At 44.4% G+C, this 16,400-nt stretch overlaps 1 protein-coding gene across 2 annotated transcripts in view; it reads left to right on the top strand.

Moving 5' to 3' along the window:
• ECI2 (enoyl-CoA delta isomerase 2) overlaps positions 1 to 16,400 on the top strand; it is a 64,961-nt gene that overhangs the window by 25,387 nt on the left and 23,174 nt on the right. Inside the window, exon 2 of one of the 2 annotated variants that reach the window (XM_037893213.2) lies at positions 14,384 to 14,549. In XM_037893213.2, the coding sequence (XP_037749141.2) occupies positions 14,384 to 14,549 (166 nt within the window). The remainder of the gene's footprint in view (positions 1 to 14,383; positions 14,550 to 16,400) is intronic. The other variant, XM_037893214.2, reaches the window with a different exon arrangement.

The raw sequence follows: 16,400 nt of genomic DNA on the forward strand, positions 1-16,400 counted from the left end.
CACTGTGAGAAAGCTATATATTGGTTGCTGAAGTCTAAAGGAGCAGGGTTTGTCAGGGGCTTAGCACAAGTCAAGGTCTCTGGTCCTGCCATCTTCTGATTCAGGGCATGTAATTTCATGAGTCTTTCATACTGATTGCATCTTAAAATGCTTTAGATAAACACAGAATCATAGAATATTAGGGTTGGAAGAGACCTCAGGAGGTCATCTAGTCCAATCCCCTGCTCAAAGCAGGACCAGCACCAACTAAATCATCCCAGCCAAGGCTTTGTCATGCCAGGCCTTGAAAACCTGTAAGGATGGAGATTCCACCACCTCCCTAGGTAGCCTATCCCAGTGCTTCACCACCTTCCTAGTACAAACCGTTTCCTAATATCCAACCTATACCTCCCCCACTGCAACTTGATACCATTGCTTCTTGTTCTGTCATCTGCCACCACTGAGAGCAGCCTAGCTCCGTCCTCTTTGGAACCCCCCTTCAGATAATTGAAGGCTGCTATCAAATCCCCCCTCACTCTTCTCTTCTGCAGACTAAATAACCCCAGTTCCTTCAGCCTTTCCTCTTAAGTCATGTGCCCCAGGCCCCTAATCATTTTCATTGCCCTCTGCTGGACTCTCCAATTTGTCCACATCCCTTCTGTAGTGAGGGGACCAAAACTGGATGCAATACTCCAGGTGTGGCCTCACCAGTGCTGAACAGAGGGGAATAATCACTTCCCTTGATCTTCTGGCAATGCTCCTACTAATACAGCCCAATATGCCATTGGCCTTCATGGCAACAAGGGCACACTGCTGACTCATATCCAGCTTCTCATCCACTGTAATCCCTAGGTCCTTTTCTGCAGAACTGCTGCTTAGCCAGACAGTCCCATAGCCTGTAGCAGTGCATGGGATTCTTCCTTTCTAAGTGCAGAACTCTGCACGTGTCCTTGTTGAACCTCATCAGATTTCTTTTGGCCCAATACTCCAATTTGTCTAGGTCACTTTGGACGCTATCCCTACCCTCCATTGTATCTACCTCTCCCCCCGGTTTAGTGTCATCTGGGAACTTGCTGAGGGTGCAATTAATCCCAAAATCCAGATCACTAATAAAGATGTTGAACAAAACTGGCCCAGGACCGACCCCTGGGGCACTCTGCTTGATACTGGCTGCCAACTAGATATGGAGCCGTTGATCACTGACTGTTGAGCCCGACAATCGAGCCAGCTTTCTATCCACCTTATAGTCCATTCGTCCAATCCATACTTTTTTAACTTGCTGGCAAGAATACTGTGGGAGACCGTATCAAAAGCTTTGCTAAAGTCACGATATATCACATCCACTGCTTTCCCCACATGCACGGAGCCAGTTATCTCATCATAGAAGGCAATCAGGTTGGTCAGACATGACTTGCCCTTGGTGAATCCATGTTGACTGTTCCTGATCACCTTCCTCTCCTCCAAGTGCTTCAAAATGGATTCCTTGAGGATCTGCTCCATGATTTTGCTGAGGACTGAAGTGAGGCTGACCAGTTTGTAGTTCCCCAGGTTCTCTTCCCCCTCCCCCCCTTTTTCAAATATGGGCACTATATTTTCCTTTTTCCAATCGTCCGGGACCTCCTCCGATCGCCACAAATTTTCAAAGCTAATGGCCAATGGCTCTGCAATTGCATTAGCCAACTGCTTCAGCACCCTTGGATGCATTAGATCTGGATCCATGGACTTGTGCATGTCCAGCTTTTCTAAACCTGTTCTTTCACCACTGAGGGCTGCTCACCTACTCCCCATGCTGTGTTGCCCACATAATAGCAGAAAGAATTTTAAGAGGGAGAGAAGAGGTGATTTCATAAGAGGTGGGAGAGTTGGTGAGGCAGGTACAACAAGGTAGTTTCAGACAGCAGGAGCTGCAGTGCAGAAGGTTCTCACACCTTCTGTAGCCACTCTACATTTTCTAGTACAAGACAAGAAAGTCACAAGATGGCTATGAACCGACAAATCAGCTGGAGAAATGCTACTTTTTAACATAATGGCTCTCCTGCTGCAATCTTTTTAATAGGATGTTTTGACTGAATTGTTATGTAATTTAGACTTGCATAGCTCTGTGATGGGGAGTGCAAACCTCACATTGGCCAAGAAGGTCTTAACAAGAGCCTGTGGGATCAGTCAGCCATGTCCTAACACACCTGCCGTAGGTGTCCGGTCTAGAGGGTGGAGGTGAAAGGGGAGAACCCAGATCAATTGGTGGCTGACTGGGAAAAGGAGCAGATTTTCAGCTCTCACTTGGTAAGAGAAGCCTGGCTGGAGCCAGGAAGCTGAGTAAGACTGCAGCCTGTCACAGCCTCCCTGAGAGAAGCTAGGTCTGAAGCAGGGAGTCCAGAGGAGTGTTAGCTAGAAAAACAGACTGAATAGCAGGGCTGCATCCAGCCATGAACTGGAACAGTCAGTTCTCCTTTCTGGTTTTGTTATATTTGTTTTGTAACTTAGATACTCCAAAATCAGAGGAACTTTGACATGATTTAGTCCTGACAGCATCAGACCACATGGGAGGTGGCTGCTTTGTATGACTACTGATGACCTGGAAGGAAAGCAAGGAGGATGAATAGTGCTACGACAAGCCACAAGTGAGCGTTGTGGAGGCCAACCCTACTACAGGCTGAAAAGAGGCACTCCTTTCCACTTGAGAATATACTGACGGGATTGTCCTGCAGGCATGCTATTATTCTGATAGGATTATCTACAATGAGATTATGCACTATGATATCCCGCTGTGAATTTACCCTCCTAGAAGAAACAGAATGCCTCCCTTTAAAACAAAACAAAACCTGAGAAGGGTGGATGAGGGGAAGAACTAGTGTCTAACTGGCTAGTCCCTCGAGCTCTTGTGGTGAGGCCCTTTCATTTTATCCTGTGCTATGTGTGCTCTATATTGAGTCTCCAATAAATATTGTAATTGGCCTCCCCCCTACTGCTGAGTGGCTCGTGGGCATGTTAGAGACTGGCTGGGAGGAAAAAAAAAAAACTGGCTGGGAGAATGTAACAAAGTGTTCTTTTCCTGGATGGTGCTGTTTGTTGTTGCAAGGACAGCATGTATAGCATGTCTATTGCTAAGCAAAAATATACTTCAGAGTTATTGTAAATGTATTGAATGTACAAAATTCTGCAGGCCGATAGTGAAAGGCTTTAGCAAAACTGTTCAGCCTTTCAGGGAAATTGTGTACTAAAGGCATAGTTAATGACTTGTTCATAGTCATTTGACACTTTTTAAGAGTGGCTATCAACCTTTTAATCCATTTTTAAAATCCTTTTGTTAGAGCTTCACTTGATTACTCATGAGGCCTTAGAAAATTAAAGTGAAATCAGTTTCTCAGATTGAATCTGCCTCTCCATGTAAGACATTTATTTTCTTTTATTTTCCTATGGAAATAGTTTTATTTCAAATACTGATTCTAACTCCTAGCATCCCTTCCTTTTCGGAATTGATTGCTGCATCAGGGCAGCCATCCAGCACTCCTCCTCATCCCCTAAACTCAGGCTATGGCTACACTAGAGAGTTTACAGTAGATTATCTAGTGTAGCTGCTCTAAACTGACAGAGAGCTCTCCTGTCAATTTAATCCATCCCAATGAATGGCAATAGCTCTGTCAGCAGGAGAGCTTCTCCCGGCGACATAGCACTGTTGACACCGGTGCTTAGATCGGTGTAACTTATGTTGCTTGTAACTTATGGGTTACTTACACCCTGAGTGACATACACGGTAGTGTAGACATAGCCTTAGTCTTTTTGTCTCTCCTGAGCAAATAAATTGATGGTAAGGTGGTGGGAGCATGATGTTCCTCCCCCAGTCCCCTTTCCTTCTCTGATCTCACAATAACTCCTGGAGGAAAGAGGAATGGGAGGGGAAAAACAAACGCGTTTTAAAAAAATGCTCAGCTCCTACAGCACTAGCAAGCATTTCCCCTCATCACTGATAGCTCTGCCAAGCAGGCAGGAAGTGGGCCATATTAGCAGTTTCTGAGATGCTCTGTGTTCACATGTCAGGTTCTGTTCTAGCAGCAGGGAGAGTTGCTAGTATGGAACTCCCATGCAGATAATTATTCCTTTTTTTTAAATTTGCCAGCAGTTTCTCAGTGAAGTAGTTGCTCATGCTGTGGCAGGCCTTTTGAACGCTCTCTGGATTGAGTTAACACCCTTGTAGCCTTTAGAAAATTACAATTCTTGTTGGCATCCTGGAGTATTGGCATATTTTATGATGCATTGTCACACACAGTACAAGCGCAGCAGGAAAAGACTGAAAAAGTAGTTACCATATTATGAAGACTAGTTTTCCCACTTACTCACCAATGCCATGTGTTAAGAGATGCAGGGAAAAAGCTCAAAACAACTAACATACAAATGACTGTAGCACTTTGTCGCATTCAGCTTGGCAAGCCAAAATGGAGATGCAGTTTGTAACATGCTATATCTCTGAAATAGAATTTTTATATTACTACCAAAACTAAAAGCCCGTGGAACATGATCTGTCTTCAGGGTTTTGGATTGTGTAAGGAAAAGACATTCTTTCATAGAAAGCGTGTGTGTGTGTATATGTGTGTATATATATATATATATTTTTGATGGTCTTATATTTGGTTTAATGGCAACTCTTTGTCAAGTCTGAGATACTCAATTGAAAAGAGAACCTATTACTGGGAAACAAAATTCTCCAGTGAAAGAGACCCCCCATGTTTATTTTTCCCCCCTACTGTTCCTTACACGTTCTTGTCAACTGCTGGAAATGGCCCATCTTGATTATCACTACAAAAGGTGTTTTTTTTTTCTCTCCTGCTGGTAGTAGCTCACCTTACCATGCACACTATAATGAGAGTGATCAGTTAACACCCGCTGTTTCATGTTCTCGGTGTATATAAAATCGTCCTACTGTATTTTCCACTGCATGCATCTAGTGAAGTGAGCTGTAGCCCACGAAAGCTTATGCTCAAATAAATTTGTTAGTCTCTAAGGTGCCACAAGTACTCCTATTCTTTTTGCGGATACAGACTAACACAGCAGCTACTCTGAAACTTTTCTCCAGATGTGTCTCCTGCTATCCAAATGACCGAATCGAGTTTGTTTATATACTTATTTTGCATAGCAGTTAAGTACTTGTGTATTTTCTAGAAAACAAAAACTGAGTGACTGCTGCTTAGTAGCCTGTGCTAATCTGACTTGGAACTACAAAAAAAAAAAATAAAACAGAAAATAATTGGGGCTGTCCCTCTTATTTTTTTCTTAGGCCTTGGAAATCTACTTGGTGGTTATATATCTCTTCTGTAAAGCAAGCCTTAATTAATGTCTCTGTAAATGTCCCAGAAAGCAACATGCAATTTTTCTTCCTAAACAAATAGTTAATTACATTATTCAGGACATAGTAGATTAGAAACTCATGGGGTACCTAGGACAGATCGTGTGCCTTCTAGGACAGACATTGACATTATACTCTTCACTGCTGTACTGTGCCATTTCTTATACCTAGTCCCAGAAAGAGACCTTAAAACACAAAATATCAGTAACACACATAGCTATTTGATAAGAGAAATATTCCCATTCGGTGGTGGTTCTCCTCCTCCTCTGCATAGTAAGTAACCAATAATTTGTACATACGTCATAGGGCCCTAACAAATTCACTGTCCATTTTGATCAATTTCACAGTCATAGGATTTTCAAAATTGTAAATTTCATAATTTCAGCTATTTAAATCTGAAATTTCACAGTGTTGTAATTGTAGGGGTCCTGACCTAAAAAAGAGTTCGGGGGGAGGGGGGGTTGCAAGTTTATTGTAGGCGAGGTTGCGGTACCACTGCCTTTACTTCTGCGCTGCTGCTGGCGACAGCGCTGCCTTCAGAGCTGGACAGCTTGGCTGGGAGCCCAGCTTTAAAGGCAGCGCTGTTGCCAGCAGCAGCACAGAAGTAAGGATGGCCTAGTATGGTATTGCCCCTCTTACTTCTGCACTGCAGAGCTGGGTCCTCAGTCAGCAGCCACCGCTCTCTGGCCATACAGCTCTAAAGGCAGCAGCACAGAAGTAAGGGTGGCAATACCACACCTACTTCTGCAGTGCTGCGAGCAGGCTATTGCCTTCAGAGCTGGGCGACCAGCCAACAGCTGCTGCTCTCCAGCCATCCAGCTCTGAAGGCAGCGCAGAAGTAAGGGTGGCAATACTGTGACCCCCACCCCCTCCACGGCTCTCTTTTGGGTCAGGACTCCCAATTTGAGAAACATTGGCCTCTCCCTGGAAATCTGTATAGTATAGGGCAGTGGTTTCCAACTTTTTTACGCCCAAGATCACTTTTTGAATTGAAGGGCAAACCAGGATCTACCCTGCCCCAGTCACTCCATCCTCCCCCCCTCCATTGCTTGCTCTCCCTCACCCTCACTCACTTTCACCAGGCTGGATCAAAGGGTTGGGGTTCAGGAGGGGGTGCAGGCTCTGGGCTGGGGGTTTGCAGTGTGAGATGGGGCTTTGGGCTGAGCCTGGGGCAGGGGGTTGGGGTGCTGGCTCTGGGAGAGGACTGAGGGCAGGGGCTTGGGGTGCAGGAGGAGGTTCGTGGTGCAGGAGGAGGCATGGGGTGCTGCTGGCTCTGGGAGAGGGCTCAGGCTGGGGCAAGGGCTTGGGGTGCAGGAGGGGCTCAAGGTTGGGGTGTGGCCTCCCACTAGGCAGCACTTAGCTTGGTCAGCTGCGCAGCAAGGCTAAGGCAGGCTCCCTGCCTGCCATGGCTCCATGCCACTCCCAGAAGGGGCCAACACGCCCTTGTGGCCCCTGGAAGGGCCGGGGGGCACATGGCTCCGCGCGCTGCAGCTCTCTGCATGCACCACCCCGAAAGCTCCCATTGGCCACAGTTCCCCGTTCCCAGCCAATGGGAGCTGTGGGGGTGATGCTTGCAGGCAGGAGCAGCGCATGGAGACTGCTCCCTCCCCCCAGGGCTGCGGAGGCGTGCTGGCCGCTTCCTGGAGCGGCATGGGGCCATGGCAGGTGGCCCCTGCTGCGCCGCCTGGCCAGAGATCGCAATCAACTGGGAGAGTCCCAAGGATCAACCAGTCATTTGTGATCGACGAGTTGGTGACCACAGGTATCGGGTAAAAGCACACAAAAAGACCAGATTTCATGGGGGGAGACCAGATTTCACGGTCCATGATGCGTTTTTCATGGCCGTTAATTTGGTAGGGCCCTAGTCATGCTACATAATTTATTCTAAAGTAGTAGGTAAGTGGTAGAGGACCTATTGATCATCTTTAACATGGTATATGATGATAATACTGTATATGTAACCCACACGCTTGCATTGCAACATTTAGTGGTGCAAATAAGGGAGGATACATAGTTTCTTGTTTTGGGAGTACTCTCTGTGCCTGTAGACTTACCTAAACTAGGCAAGGTGACTCCACTGGATGGTTTAGAGCAGGGGTGGGCAAACTTTTTGGCCCAAGGGCCACATCTGGGTATGGAAATTGTATGGCGCGCCATGAATGCTCACATAATTGGGGGTTGGGGTGCAGGCTCTGGGGTGGTGCTGGGGATGAGTGCTTGGGGTGTAGGAGGATGCTTCGGGCTGGGACCGAGGGGTTTGGAGGGCACGAGGGGGATCAGGGCTGGGGCAGGGAGTTGGGGCATGGGAGGGGGTCAGGAGTGCAGGCTCCGGGCGGCGCTTACCTCAAGCAGCTCCTAGAAGCAGTGGCTTGTCCCCCTACTCCGGCTCTTACGCGGAGGTGTGGCCAGGCAGTTCTGCACACTGCTCCATCCACAGGCGCCACCCCTGCAGCTCCCATTGGCCATGGTTCCTGGCCAATGGGAACTCTGGGGGCAGTGCTTGGGGCAGGGGTAGCGTGCCAAGCCCCTTTGTTGCCTCTACATGTAGGAACCAGAGTGAGGACATGCCACTGGTTCTGGGAGCCGCATGGAGCGGGGCAAGCCCCCAACCCCGCTCCCTGACTGGAGCGCCAGAGCAGGGCAACCCCCGGACTCTGCTCCCTGGCAGGAGCTTGAGGGCTAGATTAAAATGTCTGAAGGGACGGATGCAGCCCCCAGGTCATAGTTTACCCATCCCTGGGCTAGCATCATCCAGAAATTGGGTGTGGCAGGCACTAGGCATGCATCATTAGCTGTTTGAAATTACTTGGGTGACTTTCATTCCAGTCAAGTGGCCTGGTGGGACACGATGAAGAGTCACCTTCCGAGTGGAAAATCATAGAAATGTAGGACTGGAAGGGACCTCAAGAAAATCATCAAGTTCTCTGTGCTCTGGCAAGACCAAGTGTTTTCTCCAACTTGTTTTTAAATGCTTCCTGTGATGGAAGCCTATTCCAGAGCTTAACTACCCTTATAATGAGAAGGTTTTCCCTAATAGCTAACCTAAATCTCCCTTGCTGCAGATTAAGCCCCTTGCTTTTTTGTCCTACTTTCAGTGGACATGGAGAACAATTGATCACCATGCTCTTTATAACATCCCTTCACATATTGGAAGACTTATGAGGTTGCACCCCAGTTTTCTTTTCTCAAAACTAAACATGCCCAATTTTTGTAACCTGTCCTCAGAGGTCAGGTTTTGTAAACCTTTTATCATTTTTGTCAATCTTCTCTGAAGTCTATTTAAGTTGCCCCCATCCTTCCTAAAGTGTGGTGCCCAGAATTAGACACAGTAGTCCAGCTGGGGCCTGACCAGTGCTAAGTAGAGCAGGACAGCTACATCTTGTCTTGTATTCAATTCTCCTGTTAATATATCCCAGAATCACATTAGCCTTTTTTTGCAGCTGCATCACATTGACTCCTCATATTCAGTTTGTGGACCATTATAACGCCCAGATCCTTTTCAGCAGTATTACCACTTAGACAGTTACTCCTCATTTTGTAGTTGTGCTTTTGATTTTTTTCCTTCCTATGTGAAGTACTTTTCACTTGTCTTTATTGAATTTCATCTGGTTAAATTCAGACCAATTCTCCAATTTGTGAAGGTCATTTTGAATTTTAAACATGTCCTCCAAAGTACTTGCAATCCCTCCCAGTTTGGCGTCATCTGCATATTTTATAATCATCCTTTGGACTCCATTATCCAAGTCATTAATGAAAATATTGACTAGTACCGGACTAAGGACTGACTCCTGTGGGACCACACCAAATACACCTTCCCAGTTTGACAGCAAAGCATTGATAACTGCTTTTTGAGTACGGTCTTTCAACCAGTTGTACACCCACCTTACAGTAATTTCATTTAGACCACATATTTAATGTTTCTGAGCAAATGGCCAGCCTGCTTAAAAAAACCCCGGAGAGTTAACATTTAAATATTTTATTAATGTTTTAGTTTTTAAACGTATAAAAATTATTTACACCAATGTTAAGCTAGTTTTACATCATAATGGGAGGCTGTTATTTTAAACAGCCTTCTACAGGGTGAGGGAAGGGCTTGCCGTGCTGTAAGTGTGACAAGTAGCGTCAGTCATTCGCTAAATGGACAGATGCTACTAGCTGTAGAACTGATGTGAGCCCAGTTAGAGGCTTTATGTTCAAATGTTTTCTAGGATAAGAGGCATTTGACAGAGAGAGGTCAAAGTGAGTGGAAAGATGGATAGTTCATAAGAGATCACGAGTGAGTAGGAGGACTTTAAGTCTGTGACAAGGCACTATAGTTGAAGTGATTGTCAGCATGGATATTAAAGGTTCTGGTGTTGATGCCCAAGGACAGTGATCTTTCATGTTGAGAAAATACAACTGGCCAAATGCAAATTGTATGTGGCAATAGTGCCAGTGAAAAATTACAGCTTTGTCTAGGTTGGTGAGTTCAGATCCTAGACTCTTCTTCTCTGCCTCATCCCACTTTGTTTCTACTGACTGGGCAGCCTCCATGGTAACTTATCTGTTTGTTCAGCTGTGCTGAGACGTTGAGTCCATTGCTGCTGCACGAGAAAGTGAACTGTAATTGGGGGGAAATGACTACCAGCAGGGGAAGCACAGTAAAGGCTGAAAACTTTAAACAAACAAACAACACAGTTTTCTGTATGCTAAAGTGGTGTTAAAAGATAGGAAGGAAGAGCAGAGGCAAACGCTTTCTCTCCTCCTTTGGGCTCACATTTACTCCATTGGGAGCAGGATTGAATTTTGCCATTGATTTCTACAGGTCACATTATGATACTTCTATTCATCTTGAGTAGTATCTTGCTGACTTCAGTAGGGTGAGAAAAGGTATACAGGATCTAGCCTGATTTTCTGATTAGGTTCATTATTAGGTCTGCATATATGCTTCACATAGGTGCTGACTCCGTGGGTACTCCGGGGATGGAGCACCCACGGGGAAAAAATGGTGGGTGCTGAGCACTCACCGGCAGCCCCCAATCAGCCCCCTCCCTGCCCCTCAGTGTGTGCCGCTGGCCAATTTTTGTCTTCATTTGCATCTTTTAAAAATATAGTATTTTACTGAAATCCTATAAAATACAGTAGCATCCAGATCCTGAGAATTGATTGTGGCCCTTGTAACAGGGCCAGCCACCTCCTGACCACCCCCTCATGGCCAGAGAACACTCTGGGGTCTCCTGCTACCAATTTCTCCCTTCAACTCCACCTAACAGTAATTAAAACATTCCCATCCTGGGGTCCCATTTATAGAGTCCTTACATATTGCCCCTCCTGAAGTTCATTCATGCTCTCCCTTTAGGTAGGGAGTCCCCAGCCCTTTTTCCGAGAGCAATTCTAAGTCTGTTAGGCTTAACCTGGATAGAACTCAGCCCTTTGGCTTCCAGGCCCCCAAACTCATCTCCCAGTCGGGGTCTGTAATAGGAGCTGAGGGCCCAGTACTCCAGACATTACCTGGCTGAAGCTCATCAGCCTCTCAGCTTTCTGGTTTCCAGGCCCAAACCCTTCTCTCAGTCAGGGTCTGTCACAGTTCAGTTGGCCTCAAGGTCTTTCCTGCAGGAGCCTGTCCCACACTCTACAATCTCTCTACCATTTTCCCAAGTTTCTCTCCTCTTCATTGTAGCCTGCTGCTATTGTCTATAGGGCAATCACCCTGATCTCTCCCAAGCGTGTCACATTCTGAGCAGGATTGGCTACCCCAGCAGTCCAACCCTTATGTGTGAGCTACCCTGTTACAGCCACTTCTTCATGGGAAAATTCCCTCAAGAGACATAGGGAGAGTAGGCACATAATAGGGACCAAATCACAAATGGTTTACAGAAAGTTGAGATACAAGTGAGGGGGAAAAGATTTTAAAAAGTATAATGAAAGAGTGGCACAAAAGGAAGGATAGAAAGTGGCGTAATAGTAATAGAAGTGATTGGTCTGTCTAGTAACTTTGAAGTGTTTGGGTAAGATAGGACTCAATGTAACACTAGGGTGCCAGTGACTGTAGCTCTGAGTCTAGACCTATTGGAAGGAATCTTCCTGCTGTTCTTCAGTTATTTCTTTGCTATCCAACTGCCTCTTTTCGTGCTTACTAAAGATGAAAATTTCTAACTTGACAAACCCAAAAGCTTATTTGATGCTGAATACGTGTGTGGTACCTTGCAACAGAATCTCAGATACTCTCTTTTTTCCCCACTACCTAGCCTTGGAAAGACTACATGACACACAGTTTAACGAATCAGATCGTTTAACGTGATTGTTCCCCTCTATTCGACATTGGTGAGGCCTCATCTGGAGTACTGTGTCCAGTTTTGGGCCCCACACTACAAGAAGGATGTGGAAAAATTGGAAAACATCCAGCGGAGGGCAACAAAAATGATTAGGGGACTGGAACACATGACTTATGAGGAGAGGCTGAGGGAACTGGGGATGTTTAGTCTACGGAAGAGAAGAACGAGGGGGGATTTGATAGCTGCTTTCAACTACCTGAAAGGGGGTTCCAAAGAGGATGGCTCTAGACTGTTCTCAGTGGTAGCAGATGACAGAACAAGGAGTAATGGTCTGAAGCTGCAGTGGGGGAGGTTTAGGTTGGATATTAGGAAAAACTTTTTCACTAGGAGGGTGGTGAAATACTGGAATGCGTTACCTAGGGAGGTGGTGGAATCTCCTTCCTTTGAAGTTTTTAAGGTCAGGCTTGACAAAGCTCTGGCTGGGATGAGTTAGTTGGGGATTGGTCCTGCTTTGAGCAGGGGGTTGGACTAGATGACCTCTTGAGGTCCCTTCCAACCCTGATATTCTGTGATTCTATCAATGCAGTACTGTTGGTTAGCTCATATAAAAGGCTTGACTCTTTTTGCTTCCTGTGACATGGTGGTTCTTCTGATGTCATATTGCATGACTTATTGGTGCTTTTTTTTTTTTTAACTCAGGCTTTTTGAGCCAATTATGGAGCCAATTATGAGTTACATCAATTTGTAATAACATGCAAGGCTGAGTGTCACCATTTTCTCCGTATTACTGATGAAGGGTATGTTGCTCCACCTACACGCAAACTCAGTGGCCGAAAAAAGGAAGAAACACCAGAAATTTAAAATTCAACAATGCTAACGTTAATGATAGTGTCCCAGAAGGGCTGTAGCTAGATAGAAATTCTGATAGCCCTTATAAATTTGAGTACAAGATGACTCTGGAGCTTTATAACTGCATCTCATGGAGAAGCACTATAATCCAATGTTTTAATAGTATTCTTTGCATGCTTTGCCTGTAATTTTTTTCTGTTTCATGCTTAATAACATAAAATATCTTTTATATAGGATGGATATAGCAATCAAGGGAGTTGGATATTGCATTATGCAACATCCTGGAAAGGCATTATTCCTAGATTTCTTTAAGATTCTGACTGTCTATATGTATAGGAAAAAAGGGTGAGTTACTTGCTATGGATCTGATCTGCAAAAGAATGTTTTTGTACTGTAAGTACTAACAGAATGACTAAGAATGATATGAAATTAAGACCTGGAAAATGTTTACCTGTTAATGTCCCAACTGGAGCTGGTTAGAAAATGGAATTTCCATTCTGTGAGAAATACTGACATTGTAAAATTTGTTTCCTTCTTTAATTGGAACAAAAAGTCAATTTTTTTTTTCACAAAACAGAAATGCAGAAAATTTTTTATTCAGAAACCTTCACACACTTTTGATAATACTATAGTAGATAAAATATCAGCTGTATAAGTGAAAATTATTAGAATGTAGAAGTGAAAACAAAAATGAAATGAGTCAAAATGATTCGTTTCAACCCTTTTCCACAGAAAAGATTTAATTGAAATCGCTACATTCCTGCAAAACATTTTTCAATTATGACAAAAAACTGCATTTTCTGATGAAAAACTTCAGTCCAATATTTTGACCAGCTGTAGTCCCAAATGTCAATAGAACATTTTGGGACTGATTCTTCTCTTACACCAATGTAGAAAAGTGGTGCAACTCCACAACCCTCACTGGAATTACTCTTGATTCCCGGTCTTCATAGAGGAGAAACAGACGAATAGACTTCAGTATTTGATGTTAGATATATTTGGACTTGAGGAGTTTCTAAAAAATTACAGTGACTACAAGAGATTTTTTTTTTTTTTAGACTTATGTAGCTTGTAAACTAAATAGAGTAAAACCTCAGACTTACAAACTGATTGATCAACCACACACCTTATTTGGAACTGGAAGTACACACAATCAAGCAACAACAGAGACACCCCCCCCACACACACACACACAAAAATGCCGTACAGTACAGTATTAAACCTAAACTATTAAAAAAATAAAGGGGAGATTTAAAAAAAATTGGCAAGATAAGGAAACTCTTTCTATATTTGTTAAAAGCAGCATTTTTCTTCTGCAAAGTAAAGTTTCAAAGCTGTATTAAGTCAATGTTCAGTTGTAAACTTTTGAAAGAATGGCCATAACGTTTTGTTCATAGTTATGAACATTTCAGAGTTACAAAGAACTTCAATTCCTGAAGTGTTCGTACCTGAGGTTCTACTGTATACACTACATTGAACACATTAACAATCTTTTTTTTTCCATTGTGTTCTCCAGTCCAGCCAGAATAGATTGAATCAGTGGAGTTATGGATTTATAGGTAAAAACAAACATCAATTTGCCACCCGTGCAACTGATTGGTGTTTTGCAGCTTGGCTGGCACCTGATCACATAACTTTCTCCCTCTGTCCCCTTTCTCTTCTGGCAGCATCCTGATGGACTCCTATCTCTGGCACTCTATTTTATGTACAGGAAAGGGTTAGGTACTAGTTGTTGAAAGGTTAATTATGCTACGAGTTGCATCAAACTTCTACAGTGAGTTTTTGTAACTTTTTTTGTATTTATTTACTGGGTGGTTGGTTGGGTTTTTTTGGAACATTTACTTGTGGCCCTGTGAATATTTTTTTTTTAAAGGCAAACATTAAACATCTTGAAAAACAACATTTATAGTTACAGCAGACAAAACAGCTAGCTATAAGTAGATATTTGTTTTCCTTCTAGTAGGACAGTGCATGCTGTCTGTTTTCCTGTAATTCAGCTGCACACGACTGGAGCTGTCATGCGAGTCAGTCAGGAAGATTTTGAAAAGGCTAAAGATCAGCTGAAGCTTTTGAAGGAGGACCCTGGTAATGAAGTAAAGTTGAAGCTCTACGCATTGTTTAAACAGGTAGGTCAGACAATTTTTGTTTAAATTGTGGCTATAGTCTGAAAAGTGACTGTAAAAGAATTCTTCTTAAAAGGCATTATAGGGTTCTACATTTTGTGTCTGAGCAACTTCATTGCATTTCAAAAATGCTTTTAAATTGTTTTTGAATAAATGACAGCTCTGCCAACTCAGCCTGAGCTCTGAGAGTCCAGCAGAGTTCTTCTCACCTCATGAATAATCACCAGTAACTGGTTTGTGAGTCATATTATGCCCTCAGTGACACCTGTACCATTCCATTACCATCAGTGTGATGTGAGGTGTGTCTGATTTGGACTGGGAGTGTGTGTGGAATTGTTGATGCACAAGAAGAAATAGAATCCAATTAATTCCCTTTTAGCAGTTGTACAGGTCCTATATTCATACAGAATTTATTTCTGAGGTAAAAAATTACTCAAAATTAATCCACCACTTAGTTTGTGTGAAATGATTATAGTTTCAACCAATGTTTCCTCTAATTTTTCCCATGCATGTGCGGAATTAATTTTGTTATGTGAACCAATATGGAGGTGATATGTGGTAGGGGTGGGGCTGAGGGGTTCGGCATGTGGGAGGGGTCTGGGGGGTAAGGGCTCCAGCTGGGGGTGCGGGCTCAAGGGTGGGGCTGGAAATGAGGGGGCTCGGGGCTGGGGCAGAGGGTTGGGGTTCAAGGGGGTGAGGGCTCCAGCTGGGGGTATGGGCTCAGGGCTGGGAATGAGGGGTTCAGGGCCGGGGCAGAAGGTTGCGATGCACGGGGGGTGCGGGCTCCAGCTGGGGGTGCAGGCTCTGGGCTGGGGATGAGGGGTTTGGGGTGCAGGTTGCCCCAGGGCCACAGCTGGGAGAGAAGACTCCCCCAAGGCTTCTCTCATCGCAGCGGAACCTGGGCTGGGTGGGAGAGGTGCCTCTCCCTGGCCACAGCAGCTCCGGGGCTGGAGCTGCAGGAGAGGCGCCTTTGCACCTCCTCGCTGCAGCCCTGAGTGCCTGCATGGTACTTGATAGGCTGCTGCACAGCCGTGCAGCTTAGAGAAACTTAGGTTTCAACCCATCGTATTATTTATTACTAAGGCTTAAAGTGGACAATGTGACAGAGGGCATTATGCAAGCCCTCTATAGTGGGGTGGGTCTTACTACCCTAAAGGAATCTTTTTGTAATGGTATGAAGCAGTGGTTTTCAACCTTTTTTTTTTTTTTTTTTTTTTCATTTGTGGACCCCTAAAAAAATCCATTCAAATAGAGGTGCGGATCTTGTGGTCCATGTCCCCTACCATAGAAGTCTTAGACTGAAAACTGGCTGAACAGAATTCAACTATAAATGTTGCACGTGCTCGGCCTGGCATTTGACGCAGCATGAGAAAGGGTGTTAAACTGTGGACTTCTATGGTAACAACACCACTTCCAGATTTTGATTTGCAGATGGAGGTATTCCCATACTTTTGATCAGAAAAATGAAATGCCTTTTCTGGGATCTGAAACTTTAGTCTAAGGGGTCTGTGAAAGGTCACTGAAAATAGTGTGCAGACCCCCCCAGGGGTCCGCGGACCACTGGTATGAAGTGGATGGGAGGAGAGATTAATCTAGAGGGTTAGTCTGGGCCGTATCTTGTTGTATTGAAGGAACTAATTGTTCTTTTAATAAAATACAAGAACACACACTCTTTAAAGATAGACCCTTACATGTTATTGTCAGTAACAGCTAACATTAGTAAGCTAGTAAACTTACTTTGCTGGGGTCTAAATATTTCTCTCCCTGTATATGTAATGTGCTTTTCTTAAAGAAAGATTGATCTTATGCAGCGATATTTTTGTAAACTGTATACACAAATACACCTTTTAAAAG

The sequence above is a fragment of the Chelonia mydas genome, chromosome 2 (assembly GCF_015237465.2).
Source record: "Chelonia mydas isolate rCheMyd1 chromosome 2, rCheMyd1.pri.v2, whole genome shotgun sequence".
Classification (NCBI taxonomy): domain Eukaryota; kingdom Metazoa; phylum Chordata; order Testudines; family Cheloniidae; genus Chelonia; species Chelonia mydas.